General features: G+C 42.7%; 1 protein-coding gene across 29 annotated transcripts in view; it reads left to right on the forward strand.

The window, feature by feature from the left end:
- ANK3 (ankyrin 3) overlaps positions 1-20,761 on the forward strand; it is a 284,651-nt gene that overhangs the window by 222,323 nt on the left and 41,567 nt on the right. For 22 of the 29 annotated variants that reach the window (XM_030950841.1, XM_030950832.1, XM_030950843.1 and 19 more), the window contains 7 exons: positions 3,449-3,481; positions 6,290-6,514; positions 9,570-9,724; positions 16,657-16,868; positions 18,450-18,657; positions 19,120-19,216; positions 20,389-20,617. In XM_030950841.1, the coding sequence (XP_030806701.1) occupies positions 3,449-3,481; positions 6,290-6,514; positions 9,570-9,724; positions 16,657-16,868; positions 18,450-18,657; positions 19,120-19,216; positions 20,389-20,617 (1,159 nt within the window). The remainder of the gene's footprint in view (positions 1-3,448; positions 3,482-6,289; positions 6,515-9,569; positions 9,725-16,656; positions 16,869-18,449; positions 18,658-19,119; positions 19,217-20,388; positions 20,618-20,761) is intronic. The other 7 variants (XM_030950830.1, XM_030950833.1, XM_030950857.1 and 4 more) reach the window with 1 other exon arrangement.

The raw sequence follows: 20,761 nt of genomic DNA on the forward strand, positions 1-20,761 counted from the left end.
AAATTTGCAAATGAATGTCTAAGTAATCTTTGCATATTATTAGATTGTCCAGTGTAAATATTTATTGTTTAGTTTTGGAGATCAGGACATAAAATCTCATATCCGCTTTAATTTACTTCCCCATTTTGTGACTAATTACATTCTTATCATAAAAGTGAGTGTGGCACGTACCAAAATATTTCATTTCCAATACAGCAAGCCCCACAAATCTAAAGCTACAGTGCCACAATGCACATCTGCACCTGCATCTGCTGAACAGATCTATACAACAGTGGATTTTTAGGTCCCAAGCTGATAAAACACTGCACATGGTCAGTGCTAGCTTTAAAATGTCAAGAATTGCAGTATGAAAAGCTGAAGACTGTTGGTTATCATGGAATGCTGCTTTGGCAAAGGACTTCAGAGAGCTGGTAGCCCAACCCTTTCCTTTGCTGTAGGATAAAATGTAGCCAAACCATTCCTGAAAGATGTTTAATGCCCTAATAGTCACTAAAAATAAGAGATCCTATAGGCCCCAAGCTTCAGGAGTCCACTATCTTTTGTTATACTATTTCTTCCTCTAATGCTCGGCTTAACATTTCATTGCTGCAGACTCGGCCTATTTCTTACCCATGGTGGATATGCATTGTCATATCCATAGTGAGCATGGAGAACAAGATCTTATTGGTCTCTTAAAGACTGTTTTCTATGTCTGAAGACATGTAATCCTGTCTTTTAGACTAAAATGTCCCAGACCCTCCTCGGTGGTACTTTCCCCATGCCAGCACATTCCTGCTGCTCTGTCCCAGCTCTCCTCTCTTTGATGGGAGCCTGTTTGTAAGGCAGGATTGCCGCCTCCTTGGTCTGACACATAGTACACTTAAAGCAGTCCCACAATGAGAGTTATCCTTTTGGTAATTCCAGTTTCTGTTGGTGAATGTTTGTGATCTGCTAGAATTTCTTGGCTCTCTTGAAATCCTGAAGTTTGGTTAATTTTTACTGGTGTTGTGTTTAAGTGTTTGGTTTCCTCCCTCTGTTTGCATTTGTCTCTATGGTATTTCAGTTTGCTGGTTCCAGCCCCTTTTCCCATTTTTTAGCAAGAGAGCTTTAAATTCTGATCCTATTTTCCAGAGACTTTTCAGACCTTTTTCCTGTGCTGAAATTGTGCAGACATTTAGCCAGGTACCTGTGCCAGGACAGCACAGTGAAATATGCCCTTGAAGTTGCCTTTCAGTGTAACAGGAAAGCACTGATGGTATCTCTTTTGAGGTAACTTCTCAGGTGATTCTGCACTTACCTTATCTGTTCTGTACCTCCATTGCCTGCTGAGGTATCTAGGCAGTACTTCCACACATCAAAGAAGGAATTCAAATTAATTTGGCATTAATTGCTCTTGCCACTTATATTTTTGGTTTGTTTTTATTTTGAGACCGGTGGTAGGGAAGGTGCAATATCTTGATTAATTACCTTGATGCTTTAGGCCCTTATGGAGTGATTATTAAATAATTTATTCCTGAATATTTCCTGGTAATTTGGGCTAGACTGATTGGTTTAGAATTTTCTGGTTTCTTTTCATCCTGATAGAAGATAGGTCTGATGTTCTCATCCTGCCTGTCCTCTGGGACAGTATTTGCCTGCCCTTAGGTCTTCAGCATGTTCACCAGCGGTTCCAGCCCTCCAAACATATGTTCTGTGCACATGGGGGCTTTCACATCAGATCTGCTCCCTTGGTACATGGGCCCTCTCAAGTGCAGAGGTGGCAAAGCTGCTGCCCAGAGGGGAGCAAACTGTGGCAGGGAGAGGACAGATATCCTCCAAACATGTATAGCTCTCCAAATGGGAATAAACCAAAATATTCTCCGAACACATAGGGCTTTTCTGGCCCATTACATTTCTTAGTTGACATAGAAAATCCATCAGAAATGATGCTCTGAGGATTCAGTTCCTTTGTCAGGAAAAAAAGCCCGCAAATCTCACTCGTTGCTTATTTACTTTTCAATTGTGGCCCCATATTATAATATCCTGCTTGATTTTCCTGGTTATCTTCACCTAGAGGCAATCAACAGATGTTCCCTTCTAATCTTCCAGTACACACATCTGATATGCAGAGGACCATGACTTTTCACATCTTTTCTGCCAGTCTTTTCCTAAACAGCCAATCCTTTTCTGCTTGTTTGGGATCTTCATCCCTGTCCTTTTCCCCAGTTCTGTCTGTGGCTGGGGGCAGGGGCTGTGGTGACCCTGTGTCCAGGCTCTGACCCCACTGCTCTTGGCCATCTGCATTATCCCAGGGCTCCCCTTGTACCAGGCCAGGAGCAGCGCTGCTGCCTCAGGTCACTCTTTCCCCATTTGCCCCATTCTCACTGTCAGGAGAAAGCATCAATGTTTGCTCTCGTTTCCTCACCCAGGCAGAAGGGGAATGCTGGGAGCAGGATGTGGAGATCCAGCAATGTATCAGTGAAAGGAGGAGAAAGGAGAAATTGTTGGCAGTGATTTCAACTCTTCTGGTTTTTCCTTTTTTCAAGCCAAGAGAGTGTTTTATGTTTTTCTTCTTGAGTTCAGATAAGTTGTTTTGCCAGCATATGTTTTGAACAGGGTCCATTGTAAGCAGTACATTGAAATGCATCATGAATCTTGAGGCCTCTGGAAGGGTAGAGACCCTCACCAAAATGACCTTCAGCTGTCAGATGTGAGCTTACTCCTGCAGCTTTCCCTAAGTCAAGTGTGGGTGTTGTCTCTTTGTGTTGTCTTTAACTCCTTCATTTCCTTAGCTGAAAGAAAGGAGTGTGCCGCATTGCCTTCCAATATTGAAAATCTCAGAAATACTGGATCCAGTCTTGCAAAGTGGAATGAATCAGATTCTTTATAGTTTACTGTATTTTAAATTATATTAACTATATGTAATGATACTAACTGTATATAGTTTACTCCAGCCTGCTGTACACACAGAGCTCATTTCTGACAGCAGTGCAATGGATGGCATGGACTGATACTCCTTTCAAGCATCCTGCCTCACATATGTTTACACATTATGCTCTGGAAAACAAAACTACTTTAGGAAGGTGCAAGAACTGGTTTTCCATGGCACACAGGAGCATGTTTTTGGAATTTAATGAAGAAGTTGTGTTGCAATAAATTCTCTGCCGACGGAGCTCTGCCGACTGAGTAAACAACAAATGCTTTTCTCCTTGTGCTTCTGCATTTTCCAGAGAACTTACAGAGCTGTGCTGACTAATTAAATGAGCCCTCCCTTTCAGATTTTTTTCCCATGTGTAGCATATTTTATATGACATATGTCACAATATTTGAAGCAAAAGCCAAATAATTTCTAAAGCTGGCCTTCAAACATGTTGCTTTTGTTATTTTCTGATTGTTACTTTTTCTTTGCACTTATTATTGATATTTTCTGTTGCTTGCCTCTAATTATCTTACATTAATTTTCCCATTTGCTTTCTAAATTATTTTGCAGCTATTCCTCTCCACTCCCCCAGTATGATTCAAGGTGATAACTCGGTGCTTTCTGTGAATCCTCATTTTATTTTGTTTTTTAAACTTTTTTTCCCACAGAGTGTGTGTAGATGTTTGTAGTGCATCCAACCACATCCTCATCCCTTCCATGTATCCAAGTAGAAATGCTCATTAGCCTTTAGCATTGTGTTTTAGAGGTCATACTGTAGTTTCCATTATTAGTGCAACATTAATTTAGGTAAGCATCAGCTACTAATGTTTTTAGCTAGAAAGTGCATGAAATACTGTTTGGAATTGCTGTTGTTGTTTTACACGGTAAGTTACTAATCAGAAAGTTAAACAAGGAATTAATTCATTAATAAGCTGCTGACAGTGATTGCCTTTCTCTGGGAGCAATATGCACAAACCAGCTGCAGGTTTTGTCTGCTGGAGGCTGCAGTTGGTGCAGACACCAAAGTGGAAGGGGCTGGTTCCTGCCCAGGTGATTCACCCTTGCTGTGAGCAGTGTGCAGTAGCAGTGCAAAGCTCCAGGTTGCTGAGGCTGGACTGACCTTAAAATCTACAGCCTAAACATCCCTGCTAACTCAGGGACTCAGTTTTGTAGCTACTTAGTTTTAACTTCTATTGATTTTTTTTAATTATTATTTAAGACAGTTGATTTGGGTGCCTAGAGATTTTTGACAATTCACTCTTATGTACTTTCCATCATTTAAATAGTTTTGGTACAGAAGACAGCGTCTTATTTGAGTTTTGGCATTTTTGCACTAGATGAAAGCCTCCTTTTCATTATTAATTCTGAGGAGGCTTAACAAGCCAGTAACCATGTACATGATAGGCAGCCCTCCAAAACATTGCTTTGTGCTGAGCCATCAGGCCAAGCCCAGCCTTGCCAGGCTCCCCAGAAGGCTCCTCCGTGGTGCTCTGGCCAGCTGTGCCTCCCTGGAGCTGCTGCAGCTTTAGCCCAGGGGATGCTCCAGCCAGGCATCTCTGTATCCTACAAACTTCCAGTCTGAAAGGGCCCCAGCTCCTCTGCAGACAGAAACCATGCATGTGTCTAAAAGGCCAGCTAAGCATCCATAAATAATAAGATTATAATCACTTATAGAGTATATAATTTAAAGATCAAGCATACTGGTTCTGACACAGACGCAAAATTTATGGCAAGTGTTTGGTTAGCCAAGATCCTGTCCTGCTGAAACAATTCCTCTTGTGAGGAGCGGGGATACCCTAGTGGCAACATTTGGATTTGTTGGAGAGTACAGTGCATTTATCCAGGAGAGAAGCATGGAATGTGGGTAGAATTTTTCTGTATGAAAACTACTGTGAAATATCATGCCTCAGTTTTGTCAAGTGTCTGGCACATGAGAAATCATAAATTTGGGCTAGGGTCATCTCAGAGAGCAGTTTTACCTCCCGCATCTTTACTGATGGATTTTAATTTGAAGAAAGGCAATGTAGCAACTTCTTGATCTGGAATTCAGCTGGACAATATTTCCACCATACTTCCAATATTTCTAGCTTGTGTCCCTACTCACTTCTCTCCTGCAGACCGCTAAATACCAAATGTTGATTTCTCTCCTGCTTTTGTGCAGGTTTTTCCCACCTGTGTTGGCCAGACTTCTGAATACAGTTTATTTGCAGTGCCTGTCAGCTGCTGCTGTTGATATCCTGCTGGTCTCAGAGCACATGGAGCTGTGTTGCACAAATTCCCAGTCATAATTCAGAGCACTTGGGGGCTTTTTTCCGAGAGCCATCACAATCCCCTGGATTACTGGCTGACACCCTTAGTTCACTTTGCTGTCAGGAGCCAGGAAATTGAATGTATTCACCTGTTAGTCATGTGAAGGTTCAGTTCTTAAAAGCTGGAAGTTTTGGCAACAGCCTTGAAAATAGTGAAGCCACACGACAGATGTGTCAGCTATGTCAGTGTCTGTCATACAGAAGGAACAAACAAAATCTGTACTGGCTTCAAGACTGAGCTGGTAACTTGTATCCCTCTTGTTACCAGCCTGTTATTGCATCTTCTACCTGAAGCTATTCCAATATGAATTGTAAATTTTAATTATTCCCATGCTCATTGAAAGAATTTTAAAAAATATACCACACATCATTTACAAATATAATTTCTTACCCCCTTATGAAAAAATGGAAAATTATGCATTGGAATGACACTAGCAAGTGTGATTTTTCTTTAATGCCTCTTTTTTTTGCTAATGAAATCTAATCTTCAAAGAGAAGTGATGGCATGATTTCCTCCAGGGAGCCCAACAGCCTAAAGGAAGTTATGTACTTGGTAGTCATCACTTCTCTTCCCCATCAGTGGCAGCCCTTGTAGTCTGGACTCTCACCCATGGTGCTGGCACTTGCACTGGCAGCCATCAAGAGTATTTGCAAATGAGACAATGGGGAAGTTTTAAGGGCTGAGGTTCCTAAAATAATAAGCATTTTTGATTCTCCTTTTTCTACACTGTCTGGTTGCTTTATGCATGTGAGGCTAATTGCTCTCATTTGTGGACAATAGAGCTAACAGCAACAAAGGAATGTTTTAAAATTCTAACAAACCACTACTAATACACTTCTTGTGTACACTTTTAATCCAAATTGCCCGGTAGAACATGGTCATTTCACCATGATGTTGCTAGAGCTTTAGCAATTCGTGCTTTGATAACCAGTAGTTCACATGCAAGTACAAATTTTAAAAGGATCTTCATGTTCTTCTTAGTTTAGCTGGGATCGGGATGACTTTCCTAATGTTTTGAAGTCTGTGTCTGCTGACTTTTTGCTGATCTTCTGCTTGTTTCGAGACGCCTTTCACTGAAGTGTGTCCTTTATTTTGGTGCAGTTTCCTGGTTAGTTTCATGGTGGATGCCCGCGGGGGCTCCATGAGGGGCAGCCGGCACCATGGCATGCGGATCATCATCCCGCCGCGGAAGTGCACGGCGCCCACGCGCATCACCTGCCGCCTGGTCAAGAGGCACAAGCTGGCCAGCCCGCCTCCCATGGTCGAAGGAGAAGGATTGGCAAGTCGGCTTGTAGAGATGGGGCCAGCAGGGGCACAGTTCTTAGGGTGAGTTCTTCTGTGAGTTTAATTGTTCGTGCTCGTGTCGCACCTTTCGTTCCCTTTATCCTGTGGATCTGAGTAGTTAAACGTTGACTCTACCTCATCTGAGCATGTAGCACAGGCTGCTTAGCTTAAAATATTAAAAAATGCCAACCTGCCATTCCTTCTCTAAAGAACCCTTGCATTTTAAGAAGAGTTTTGCCTCTTTGATGACTGCAGGATGGAGGTGAAGGTAAGGAAGGCCATGGGAAGGCCAGGTCCCACCCCCATCTACTCATGCAACCCTGCCTTGGAAGTCAGGAGGAGTCACACACTGAAAACTCAGAGCAGGTTTTGACTCTCTTGCTTGTAGAGTACTTACAGAAACAGCACTATCACAGGGAATTGTCTGGAGACACCCCCAGGGACCCAGATACTGAGCTCTGTTCCCAACATGTGCACAGCTCCCTCTGGAGTTGTTGGGAGCTGCCTGTCTCCATCTTGTGGAGCAAAACCACTTGGAGTGATGGTGGAGCACCTGCTGTGGAGTGGTGGTACAAGCAGTACCAGTGCTAGGAACTGACTATTTTTAAAGCTTAAAACAGGGGAAACAATCCACTATGATGTGGCCTTTTTTTTTTCCCTAATTATAAATTTTGTTCATTACTGTGAGTGGCACCCTGGTATAAACTGCTGGTTCTGTCGGGAATGACAGCTTGTTCCTAATTTCCCCTTCTCGTTTCTCTTCCTGCTGCATGGATGTTATTCAGTAAACTGCATCTTCCTAAAAGTCCTCCCCCTCTAAATGAGGGTGAGAGCATGGTTAGCCGAATCCTGCAGCTTGGTCCACAAGGAACAAAATTTATTGGGTAGGATATGTACGGAAAAGATACAGAATGTCTACAGTTTTTCTTTTGTTTCCAATTTTTTGTTAATCCCATTATTTTCTTTAAGTTTCCTAAAACTTTCAGTTGATTTCTGTCACTGAAAGAAAATCATAGTGGCTTGATTTAATATAGCTCTGCTACTACCTTGTGCTTATAGGCATGTAAAATTCACTGCCAGCATTCTGCTTTCATAACTTCCGTGCTTTTGTAATTTTTTAAATTCGAAGTGTTTCTACTGCATTAAATACATTTTAATACACAGTGGCAGTCCTTTAAGTTCAACCCTGTGGTAGAGAAGGTATTTACAGGCCTCGAGTGAGACTGTTTTGGGAAGAGCATTTGTAAAATGTGATCGCATAAAGTCCATTACTTATGAAAGATTATTCAGAAAAAAATGTTATCAAGTGAATGACTTGATTCAGCAAGATTGGAGAAATACTAATCTTTGCAACCTGCAAGAGGCATCTTGTTAAAATAAATTTAAAAAGCCAAGTATGCTACCCAAAGGGACTGCTGTGTATAGTCTAAACGTGTAAGGATGTTTCCATATGTTTTTGACTGTTGTTTTCAAACCACATTGCATTAGGTTTTCAAAATATTGGTGAGTGTTTGGTGTTCCAAACCTGTTCAATACCTTCTCACTGAGTATTCTTGTTAAGTGTCATGCACAAAATTGTGTAGTTTCTAAATATTTACAGAGACAGTATCTGAAATATTAGCCTGCAAAGATTGTACTACAGCCTTAGTTTTCAGCTTGTGCTCTTTTTGAACTAGAGAGTGAATATCTTAAGCAATGTACTTGAATTTTTGGTATTTTCTTGCTGTGCACAATGGGAGAGAGCAGCTACGTTCTTGTTTTTTTGTTAAAGGACTTCAGACTTGAAAAATAGACTGGGTGTTCCTAAAAGCGTCTAAAATATATATTAATTAAACTATTTTTATTAGTTTCATGGGGAAAAAAATACTAACTCTTCTCTCTGGGAATTTAATGTGCAAACTGGGCCTCAAGCTAGTTTGTTTTTTCCCCATGATGGCTGTTGTGATTTCATGCTCAAGTGATGGGTTGGTTAATGCACCCAACACCTGGCAGATGTACAGTGCCACAGAAATGCTGCACCCTTCTCCCATCATGTGACACTGCTTTTAACCAAGTTGTTACAAAGCAGTTAAACCCTTTACAACCTCTGTAGGAAAATGATGATACTGTCTATTTAAATGTCTTAAAGCTGCATAATCCATAAATGTTCACTTACTGTGTGATTTCAGTCGGTTTGTCTTAGCATACTTTAAAATGCATATCCTGCCTGTGAAGTGTTTGGCAACAGTGTCTGTTTTGTTGAGGAATGGCACATGAAGTGAATGGTGGTTTCTGTTGGTTGTTCATACAAACTGTTCAGTAATGCACTTGCAGTCCTCTGTTGAAGGTACATTGTCTGGTGACATAGGTGTATTATTAACCACCTTCTCATTCCCTTTCCTTCCCCCCAAAATGTTTGACAGTAACTAATATAAATGTGGTTGTGATGTTGATCAACCCAGAGAAGTCCATTCTGAAAGGATCTAACGATTCCCCTGTGATGTTTGCTGTGCAGAGGTTGCAGCTGTGATGCTGGGCAGAAAGTGAAGCTAAAGAAAAACAGTCTCTTTTATTTCACAGGAGCTGCATCAACAGAGAGCCAGGGAGAGCTTTGAAAACTATGGGACTTAGTTTGAAGTTCAAAATCTGCATAAATGCATGATTCCTGTTACAGTCAGTGGCTGTTGCATGCACTGGGATAGACTGCTTCTGAACTGACTTTGTCCCTTCAAACTCTCTGAGCCAAATCCAAACTTTGACTCTGCTAATTCCAGTTAAAAGTCAGCAGTGCTGTGTGTGCTGGAGGCAGGTTGGATCACCTACACCCTGGGATAAATGAGCAAGGAGAACTCTCCTTACTAAAAGTTGTCACTATTTTTTTCAGGGAGGCAGATATTTAAAAAGATTTGCACTAAAAACAAGCTATATATTAGCAGTTTTGATTTGTCCATTAATATAGTTTAAATCATAAAGGATTGTGCAGCTTTGGCAATTTTAAAAGCATTTTTACCGTAGCAGTGTTTACTATAAAAATGACTAGTTTTCTTAAGGACTCATAGCAAATTGAGGGCAGTGAGGAAATATAGGGTTAAAAATAACATGGTTCCTTTTTCCCTAGCCCTGTCATAGTGGAAATCCCACATTTTGGATCAATGCGAGGCAAGGAACGAGAGCTGATCGTCCTCCGGAGTGAGAACGGTGAAACGTGGAAGGAGCACCAGTATGACAGCAAACATGAAGATTTAACTGAAATACTTAATGGCATGGATGAAGGTAAATATTTTCTCAAAGCTTTGGCCTTGCCTTTGTGCAGGCTTGCTAACATGGGCTGACTAAAGCAAACTAAAATAAAACAGTACAGGGGATGTCTGACTTCAGGGAATACAGTGTGTGTTCCATATTAAACTGATGGAAAGAGTGTAAGGAGAAACTGTTCTGCAGTGGCCTGGAGACATCCTGGAATGAGTGGTGAATTTTGGTCTGAAGTCCTGCCAAGCTTAAGCAGAGTTTGCACAGTTGCTTTCCAGCATGAATTTGAGGATAACACCCAGCTGGGGGCACACGTGTCTGTGCTGCTCAGGCAGGGCCACGGGAAGGTCATTGCAACCCAAGAGTGAAGTGTAAATAGCAGCTCTATGGGGCCTTCCCATGGACACAGAGCTTGGCCCCTAGAGCATTCTTATTTCGAATGGTGGTGTTGGAGATTGCCTCCCACAAGTGCACAGCCTGCCTTCCTGATGCCCATCTGGGAAGTCTGGCTCCCTTGTTTTGCTTGAGCATTTCTGTTGGTGTGAGAGTCCCTCAAGATGAGGGCACCCAGCTGTACAAATCCATCAGAAGATGCTGTCACAGATGGTTCCTGAATACAAATCGTGGGCAAAGCCAGGCTGTGATCCCTTGGCACCACTGCTTTGTTTTCCTAGCAAGCATTTTTCAATCCTCGTGCTGATAAACCATTGCTCGAGCTCTTTGCATCTGAGTGTGAATGAAACAGTTTGTGGTGTGAACTTTGGTTTTGTGGAAGGGTTTATCCACGGGATTTTCCCTGGATATCCTACAGAAAGTCATAGTGTGGGTACAGGCTGCAGGAAAGTCCTTTCATTGTCAGCACAAGCAGGTGAAGGAAATGAAGAGGCTGTGGATGGCAGCTCTAGGGAGTATCTCTGGGGCAGCTCTGCCTTTGATTTTGGCTTCTCCTTGTTTGATGAGCCTCAGCAAAAGGCATGCCTTGGGAATGTTGGAGTTGTGCTGCTATGAGGGTCTCCCTGGGCATCTGAAATACAGCATTTTTACCAATTTCCTGATCTTCTGGGAGTGGGGGCAACAGGAAAGGCTTCACTTTGTAGTATTTGAACTGCACCTGAGCTGGTACAAACACAAAGCAACAGCAAAGATCTGCTTGCTTCATGAGGATCTATTGTAGCTATTTATTTCAAAATAAATGTAAATAGAACCAACCAGACAGGAGGGCAGAAACAGTGCAAATGTTTTGCCAGTGGGTTTGGAAAAATAAAATAAACCTCATCACTGAAGAGTACCTAAGAGCAGTGGAACAGGCAAGAGGTGGACATGGTCCAGGATAGTATGGTTTGGGGAATTATGATTGCTGCAGGATTGAATGCAGTAGTTCCACCCTTTGAAAAAGAAAAATCTCACCACTGCCCCTCCTTCTCTGCACATTGGCATGGGATCAGAAGTGATGATTTGCTATTTGGGTGAAGCAGTGGTGCCTTGACAGGGGTGAGGTGGTCAGCACTGATCAGCAGCTTGCTTATTTGCTTCATGTGCTTCTCTAACTGAGCTTAGTTTGATTTGGGGATGGGAAATCTGGGCACAGAAATATTGTTCTGAAGTGCTGCAGCTTTCAGGACTTATGGAAGAGCTCACATATGGATAAATTGACAATTTACAGAGATGAGCTCAACAAATAAAAACACTTTGAGAGGGGTGGGTATGAGGCCATCAGTACTTAGAGCCTAAAATAATAAACTTCACAATATGGAGCCCCAGGACAACTTTCTGATCTACTGAGGGTTTCAGGTGGCTCTTTCCTTCTGGGGAACTGCTGTTTGAGGTTGGTGGGTATAAGTGCAGCCAAATAATCACCCAAAGTATGATGGACATTATTCTGTTGGAGTGAAAATATTTGACACCTTAAAAGCCAAACCTCAGGAATGGCTTCCACAAATCCAGGCAATCATTTGTGAGAGGAAAATGAGAAAAGTACTGTGGGCACATTCACTGTAGTGATTATTTGTTCAGTTTGTTTTGGCTTAATCCTTCTCTAGCTAGGAAAGCAAAATTAAAAAAAAGAAAACCACCATGCATTAAAATAGTGCAAGGGTTTTGGTAAAATTCCACCATAGCTAAATGACACCTTTGCAATGTAAAAGGTCTTCCAAGCAATGACCAAAAAATTACAAATTTGTAGACTTGAGTGAGTTGGCCTTTTTTTTTCATCTGAACTTTTGGTGTTTTGTTACAAAATACCACAGTCAGACTTGGCTCAGGGGGAGTATCTTGCATCTGAGAAGACATAACTTTGGAAGAAGTTTTATTCCAGGTATGAACTCTGGAGGCAGAAGCAAGCTTTAATTTAAATAAAAAGCAGCCACATAGTCATTTAGAGAAATTTAGTGTGTCTTTGCAAGAAAACTCATCTGCATAATCATCTCTAAGTGCCAGGAGGTGCTGCAGGAGTGCCCATTTCCTGTTAAAAGCAGCTTCTCTGTCAAAACTGCTGTGATCACAAGTCCTTTCCTTCCCTGTAGTGCAGGAGGGCAATCAGACCTTTATTGCAGCTCCTTAATACACTGAGTTTTAGCCATTCAGTTTACTGCTCTGTTTGGTTGTTCCTGTTTTGCTCTCCCCCTTAAGAACAAAACCAAACATGCTCTGAAAACCTCTCAGCAAATACTGCAGGGAACCTTCTGAGATTTATAGTGTAGCTCTACCATTTAGCATTTAGGAAATCAGGAGTAAGTTGTTGAATAAAAACTAAACATGAATTTCACTAATAATCACCCTTGGGAAGGTTTCCTGGGGGGAAAAGAAATTCTACAGAAAATATAAAGAAAATAGAATTATCATTTAGGAAATAATTCTGCATGCAGGGATGAGAGCAAGGACATGCCTCAGTCACAGAGCAGAAGCCTGCTCTGTGCTGGGAGCAGCACCATCTGCTGGGAAACCTCGTCCTAGACCCCAGAGAATCCCGGGCAGGAGGCACTGCTCCAGGGCTGGGGCACCATCAAATAACAGCAGGACTTTTGGGTTATTATCAGGAGAGAACAGCGAACCATGATGTAAAGAGCCTGGATTTTTGGTGCAGTCAGGTTTCTGCTTAAATAGGTTTTATTTTAAAGGCGGTCCTGTACTTAGGCAAATATAGGGAACTTGGCATTTTTAGGAGTAGGAGGACTGTGGTTCCAAACACAAGGGTAGCAATTCACAGCTCCTGGCCATATTACATTTATTTATACTTGAATCAAATAAAATATATGTATTTTTGGAATTTATTATTTTTTTAGGAAGAAGCTCTCTGCCTTGTAATTGGCAAATACATCATGTTTTCAGACAAGCTCCTTTTATAGATAACTTCTGTTTGCTTTTAACATTCCTTCACCCTTTAGAGGTACCTGTAGACAAATTGTGGGCACAAATGCACACACTGGGGTAGCTAATCTTCTAAAAGTTATTTGCAAACTAGGGAGTGAGCCAAGAAATGCAAATGCTTGGGGCTGCAGTAAGCTTGCAGCTGCACAGTGTGGTTTCAGATGGGAAGCAGGAGTTTTTACATAACTGAATCGACAGATCAAACCAGAGTCTGACCTTGTTTATGCCTGAAGTTTAAAATACCACCATAAGTCACTCTGCAGTGATTTTGCCACCTTTCCAAGAAAAGTTTTTAAACATATTGCTGTTAAACTGTACTCTGTGAATGGCAGGATCAAAGACCACACAAAAATCGCCATAAAGGACATTGCCTTATTTGAGGGTGAAACATCCTTGTGGCACTGGGAGTGACTGGTTGTGTGTGTGAAACACTGAGGCTGGGACGGTGGGTCTGGTTACCAGCATCTTCCTTCCCTCAGTTTTCCTTGCCCCTTGCCATGTGCTCTCCCTGCCTCCATCTCCCTCCTGGAATTTTGGCCATGTGGTGCATGCTGTGCTTTGAGTGCAGCAACTCCTGAATGGGCACAGCTCTGTGGGGGGAGAACTGGGATCCTGTGCTCACCCCACCCTGCAGTCTGGGCACCGTGACAGGGTCAGCTCTGCTCCAGCCAGGACTGAGGGAGGGCTGCACAACTCGGAGAGCTGTTCAGTCAGGTGAGATTTGCTTTTTCAGTGCTAGCAAAATTCTTCTGAGGCCCTGGCAAGGGAAACCAGATCCACACAAAGACGCCTTGAAGCTCGTGAAACTGCCAGGTGTTCTGTGACTTGTCTTGCTCTATTTTGAGTCAGGAGATTATTGCTCTGTGTTACCTTATCTGAAAGTAAAAAAAGAAAGGTATTAGAGGTGGATGAATTTGATCCACAACTGCCTCTCACCAGAGAGAACTGGTGTGATTGCTTTCCTTGACCTGAGACAGCGTGTGTGAGGTCCCTCTTGACCTTGGAGGACATGGCTGGGTTTCTCTTGTCCAGTCCTGGAGCCTTAATGTTCGTGTGGCAGCGTGCACTGACTGATGTTCTTTTCCTGCCTCCTCCCCTTCTGTCCATCTCCTCTCTCCTCCACCACCCCTGTGGAAGATCAGGCACCAAACCATTGCAGGATAAATGTACCACACACATGGGTGGCAGGAGAAGACTTCTGCACACATTATATTCACCATACCTTTCTCTTGACTCACTAGAGCTGGGTGGCTCTGAGAGTTCTTGGGCTGTGAGCACAAGCCTGGGAGACAGTGGCATTGGGAGATTCTTCCCAGTTCTGCCAATAACCTTTCTGCTTTGCCTCTCCATGCTTTGCTATCCCTATCTGCATGATGGGCTGCACAGCATACTACTCTGTGGCTAAAACCCCGTTCCCTCCAAAACCCAGCCACCTAACCAAAAAATGCTTCAAGGTTTATCATTGAAACACTCTGCCCAGGAATGAAGTGTCAGCAGCTGAGGGAAATAGTAATGATGATATCTCCCTCTGTAAAATGCATGAGGTGTGTTTGGGAAACGTGACCTCTCCCAGGACTAGTTTTCCCTGTTTCATTAATTCTGTCATGCTAACACTGCATTTCTCAGGGCAGTGAGAGAGAGATGGTTTGATTGCTTATCATCCTTTTTTTCTTTTTTTTCTGTTAGAGGGCAACTTCATACAGAAGCTTACATATGTATTATCCAAACCTAACCTCCCTATATATAGTCCAACTCCTCTCCATGCCTGACTGTTGCTCTGCCACTCTTCCCATCTCCCTCCTCTGAAGGAGAGTGCCTGCCAGGCTCAAAGGACTTTGACATGTTCTTGTACAAATCACTATTTTTCCACTTCAGGAGAATTTTAATTATCCTGCACCTCTGTGAGCATTTTACAGTGGGTTTTTTCTCTAGCAACAAACAGGAGATGATGAGGATTTACCAGTCAAGATGATACCTGCCTGGGAGTTTAGGAATCCAGTCTGTCTCCTGCACAAGCTGTTGCTTCCAGAGGCTGCAGGCAGAGTGACTAATTCATTAGAGGGCTTCAGATATCAATCTCTGAGTCAAAGTAAATGGAAGCTGGCATTATGATAAGAAATTATCCACTTCTGGTAGGTACATGTGATCCACAGCAACACTGTGAGATTAATCCAAATTATCTGCTGAATGTTTTGAAATGGAAAACTGACATTTTACCAAATTTACATTCTAATTCTTTTGGAATTGTAATTGAACTTACATATTTAGAGGACAAAAATGTCTCAGTCACAAAAAGTATTTTACAAGTGTCTTTTGTCTTAGTATTATTTCTGGTCTTCCTGCTTTCTCTTGCTGAATCTGATGAAAATGTCATCTTTTGAGGAACAAACTTTGGCTTAGAAAATCCCTTTTTAAGGAGGAAAATAAGTGCTGAAATTTGTGGATTGCTGCAATAAAATCCAATTACAATAGATAAAAAGGCCAAGTGCTAGAAATTACAAGGATGTACAATGCATGACAGTTATATAATTATCTCCATTTGTGTATGATGTTTATATCACAGGGATTTCACCAATGCATTTGGGGCACCAATGCAAAGATAAATATATATATATACACGCATATAGTTGCAAAAGTCATTATATTTTTGTTGTATCACAGAGTTTTCCCCAGTGCATATATGGGGAAAACTATGTCGTGTGCTGAACTAATTGATAGGAATAGGTACTCTATGCACCCTTCTGAGCCCTGGTGACCCTACAAACTGGGAATGTGGCTGAGAGCAATCATGGTCAATGACCTGACTTTGTTTCAGTTGTATCTGAGAATGCATTAAGGTTCTCTAGGAACTGAGGGGCACACTGGAGTTGTTTTGGGACAGATAACCACATGGCTGGAATCTTGATGGGGAAGGGAAGCTTGCTCTTGGTTCACTGGTGGTGCTGGGAGACAGCTCTGTTGCTTCCACAGTTTCATGGAGAGCTCGGTGTCTGGTCAGGATTTTTTGGATGCCAGTCTGGGCAATAACTGTCTCAAGTGCCTCAGGTGGCCAAGCTCTGGATTGCACACCTGGCAGGAAGGGAGATAGGTCGTGGACTGACTGTGATCTCCTGTGGTTTTCTTTATGTCAGAACTATATGGGGAAAGAGGCTGGGAATAATATGGAGCTATGCTCTGAAAGACCAGATAGAAACAAGAGAGGGAAGAAACTTGACTGTCTCCTTCAGCTCTTCTTAGACTTCTATGCCGTGTGACAAACCTGTCATTCTGTGGCAGCTGCTGAGACTGTCACACCTAGGGATTTCCCCGAGGGGTTCAAAGGATTCTATACCTGACTATTTAGGTGTCCTAGCAAGTCTTTTTGCCTATTGCAGTTGGCCCTCATTGTCAAGATTATACACAAGTTCACACAAAAAACAAAGCTTGATAATTGATAGCACTGAATGGCTTTTTTGTTTTACTGCTGTAGTAAATAAATAATAAACCTCCCAATCTGCTTGGGCATTTTAAGGCTTATTCAAAGGCCTAGATGTGTGTGGGATGAAGCTGGGCAGGGGATGCCTGAACGTTTGACCTGTCTGTGCCCACAGAGCTGGACAGCGTGGAGGAGCTGGAGAAGAAGCGGATCTGCAGGATCGTCACCAAGGATTTCCCCCAGTACTTCGCGGTGGTTTCCCGGATCAAGCAGGAGAGCAACCAGATCGGGCCCGAGGGCGGCGTGCTGAGCAGCACCACGGTGCCACGGGTCCAGGCCGCCTTCCCCGAGGGCGCTCTGACCAAGAGGATCCGCGTGGGGCTCCAGGTAAAGCTGCTTCAGAGTAGCTTCTCTCAGTGCCCTTGTCTGAGTGCATGAGACTGGAAACCACAGAGCTTCCAGGAGCTTACACTGCTCCTTAGCAGTGGGTTCTGACAAGGAGCTTCTTCACACCTGAGCTCTGAGTTGGCACGAGTCTGCCTGGGCACACTCACAGTCCTCCTCCCTGTGGCACAAGCCCAGTTCCCCTTGGATCACCTCCATGGTCATTGCTTAGCATCCCAGGAATGGAGAGAGGGAAGCGAAGACCTGGAGCCATCACAGCCCCAGCAACTCTGCAGCCACTGTGCAGTCCCTGTCTGCTGTGGCAAAGCAGCAGCTTGTGAACAGGGTCACTGAGCTGCCCTCTGCCATGGGAATGTGTTTGGTAGGGATTACATGCAGCTGTTTGCCAGCTGTTAGTGGGTCAAAAACCTCCTATGTACATCTGCTGTGTCTTAGGACATTCACCAGTGGCATTTCTAGGGGTGAAGTCTGGGAAGATTTTGTGTAGGAGTGAAATCTGGGAAGAGCATATAGCTTAAATTCTACTTTAACTGCACAGAAAGTGAAGAAATATTCTGTAGGAATAGGAGGCATCTTTGAGTTCAGCTAGTTATCACTTAAAATTCCCTTAAAAGTATGAAAAGTCTGATGGGTTCATGAAAAGAGATGCTGGTTTGAATTGCAGTGCTCAAAATTCACACTGAAACATTTCTGTTAAAGATATTTCACAACTCAAGCTGATTAATCTTGAGAAAATGGAAGTTGTGCTGCTCTGGTTATGCAGTTGCCTTCCCAGAGCTCTCCAGTGTGAGGGGAGTATGACAGCTCTGCATGCAGTGCTGTGACTGCTGAGGCTGCAGTGTAGCTGCATGTTCTCTGCATATCAGTGCACTCTGCAATTTGAATTATAGCAAGTCATGGGTCAGCCTGATTGAAACAGACTTGAAAGTTTAAAAAAATTAAAATAAAAAAGCAAATGGATGCAAACTCCCATTACCATGTCTGTCACTTTTGACTGTAGAAAATGTGAAATTTACTTCTAAGTCTTTTGTAACTTCATGCATTCTTTGTGATTTTGACCCAAACAAGTATTTCTTTCTAATAAATCACAGGAAGCACTGAGTACAGAGGTCAGTTGAAATTCAGTGTTCCTCAAGAGCATGAATCTGTGTTTGGCAGAGATGTAAGAATTGTCTGTCACCTCCAGGAGACAGTGTCTAGTCCTCACTTCTCAAGTGCAAAATAGGCCTGGTTTTGCATTTTGAAATTGTATGTAATGTTATTAATCACTGTAAATTAAGAGCAAAACCAAACATGCTCTGAAAAACTCTCAGCAAATACTGCAGGGAACCTTCTGAGATTTATAGTGTAGCTCTACCATGTAGCATTTAGGAAATCAGGAGTAAGTTGTTGAATAAAAACTAAACATGAATTTCACTAATAATCACCCTTGGGAAGGTTTCCTGGGGGGAAAAGAAATTCTACAGAAAATATAAAGAAAATCGAATTATCATTTAGAAAATAATTCTGCATGTCTATAAACAGTTTGTCGCTCTAGTCTAAGTATGTTCCCCATGTTGACAGGCTCAACCAGTTCCAGAAGAGATTGTCAAAAAAATCCTTGGAAACAAAGCAACATTCAGTCCCATTGTCACTGTGGAGCCAAGAAGAAGGAAATTCCATAAGCCAATAACCATGACAATTCCTGTGCCACCTCCATCAGGAGAAGGAGTAACCAATGGGTACAAAGGCGACACGACTCCCAGCCTTCGACTCCTATGTAGCATTACAGGTTAGAGAAAATCCTGCTCTCTGCCAAGGTTTCTGTGGCAGCAGCAGCTCTGTGCTCACTCTCACGACTCCTGCATGATCAGCTCTCCTGAGCAAAACCAGCTGAGGTTATTTCCAAGGCTCCCACTGGTCCCTGAGCTTTGTATCTGGTCCCATTGTAAAAGTACTCTCCCAACACGTGTTAAATTTCAGTCTTGAAGAATTTCAGTCTTGGTTATTAAACATGCTTGTCAGTAAAAATAGCTTGCAGAAGTAATTCTGTCCTAGCTGACATCAAGAGGGGGGGTTGCTGTTGACTTTTGCCATGTAGCATTGTTGATGCTCCATGATAACATGGAGCTCAGCTGTTGGAGAACATTCATGTCTAGGCTCTCTTTCAGTGTGTGGAGATAGAGATATTGTTTATGCAGTCTGTGTGTGCCTGGTGTTTGAGAGGAAACCTGCCTGGTGTGTGTTTGCACAGGAGGCACTTCGCCCGCGCAGTGGGAGGATATCACGGGCACCACGCCGCTGACGTTTTCCAATGACTGCGTCTCCTTCACCACCAATGTTTCTGCCAGGTATGGGAGCAGACCCTGCCAACTGCACCTCAGGAGTGCCTTCCCTTGGCCAGCACCTGGCTGGGAGGTTGTGTTCTGGCTTTCTGGAAGCCTCTCACGAGGCTGGTGAATCGGTGATGGCTCAGATGCTGCTGTGTCACTGCCCATCAGTGTCCCACACACACAAAGCTCTGGCCTGGCTGGGACAGAGCCTCCTGGCAGGCATGCAGCCTCTTCCTCTGAAGGCTACCATGCCACACAGGGCTTTGGTTTTGCTGTAAATGGCAACAGAAAGGGAAAGCTTAAAATGTTCATCCCATTAGAAAAAAAAAAAGGGGGGGATTCATAAAAATGTGTTTGTTTAAAAATTTAAAGATGTTTAATTTCTGGCTGTGGGATTTTTAGTTGAAAATTATATTAAATTGCTCTCACAAAAATATCTTTTGTAAAAAATGATGAGTTGAAATTAATCTTGATGGACTTAATGGACATACATGCTAAATGGAGGCATTTTACAGGATTTGTACAAATCCTAGTGAAGAAAATTCATGGCATAGAAGGTAGAGAGTTTATCAATCAGTAAATGACATTGCAACTATAAAAACCTTTATGAAAAGAGAGAGAATTGCTGGGAAACCAAATAGATCAGGGCTGAAATGTTGTGGGAAAGACTGATACAAAGTATAAATTATTTTTATCATACTTGTCTTCAAACTCTTAATCATAAGATGAGAAAATAACAGTATAGCACCTGTCTCTGGAGACTTCACCATGGGCATATTTGGTTCAGCCTGAATGGGAGATGTGGTTTGTTGTGTGTGTTATAAAGGTGTTTGTTTTAGCAAGTCAGATGTACAGTGAAGCATCAGCACATTACAGGAAATTACAGAAAGTCACATGAAATTCAATTTCCTCACTTTGGCTTCAAATGAGCCTTCAGATAGACAGTTTTATGAGACACCAGTGTGAAAAGGGTTAGATAAGTATGTCAGGATTTCATTGCCAGGTATTCCCATTTCTGGTTGGTTAAACCTGTGCTGAGAGCAGAAAGAAAATTCCAGCTCTGGCAATTCTGCAAAGACAGTACACATGCAAAATGACCAAGGATACAGGACACAGTTTCTCTTTAAGCCTTAAGCAATTGTTGGAGCACAATGAAAAGTTGATTTAATGGTTTACTTTTCCCCACTCAGATTTTGGCTCGCAGACTGCCACCAAGTACTAGAGACTGTTGGGCTGGCAACACAGCTTTACAGAGAATTAATATGTGTTCCTTACATGGCAAAGTTTGTGATATTTGCCAAAATGAATGACCCCGTGGAATCCAATTTGCGCTGCTTCTGCATGACTGACGACAAAGTGGACAAAACTTTGGAGCAACAAGAGAACTTTGAGGAAGTTGCCAGGAGCAAAGACATTGAGGTACATTCCTTGCAGCTGGCTTCCTCCTTCTTGGTGGGCAGTGTGTTTTCCAAGTAGCAGCAGCTCCTGCAAAAGCCACACAAGCCCTGCTAAATAAAGCTTCAGAGCAAGGCTGTGGCATGAAACTTCTCAAAGGAAGAACAG

This window comes from Camarhynchus parvulus, chromosome 6 (assembly GCF_901933205.1).
Source record: "Camarhynchus parvulus chromosome 6, STF_HiC, whole genome shotgun sequence".
NCBI classification, from domain to species: domain Eukaryota; kingdom Metazoa; phylum Chordata; class Aves; order Passeriformes; family Thraupidae; genus Camarhynchus; species Camarhynchus parvulus.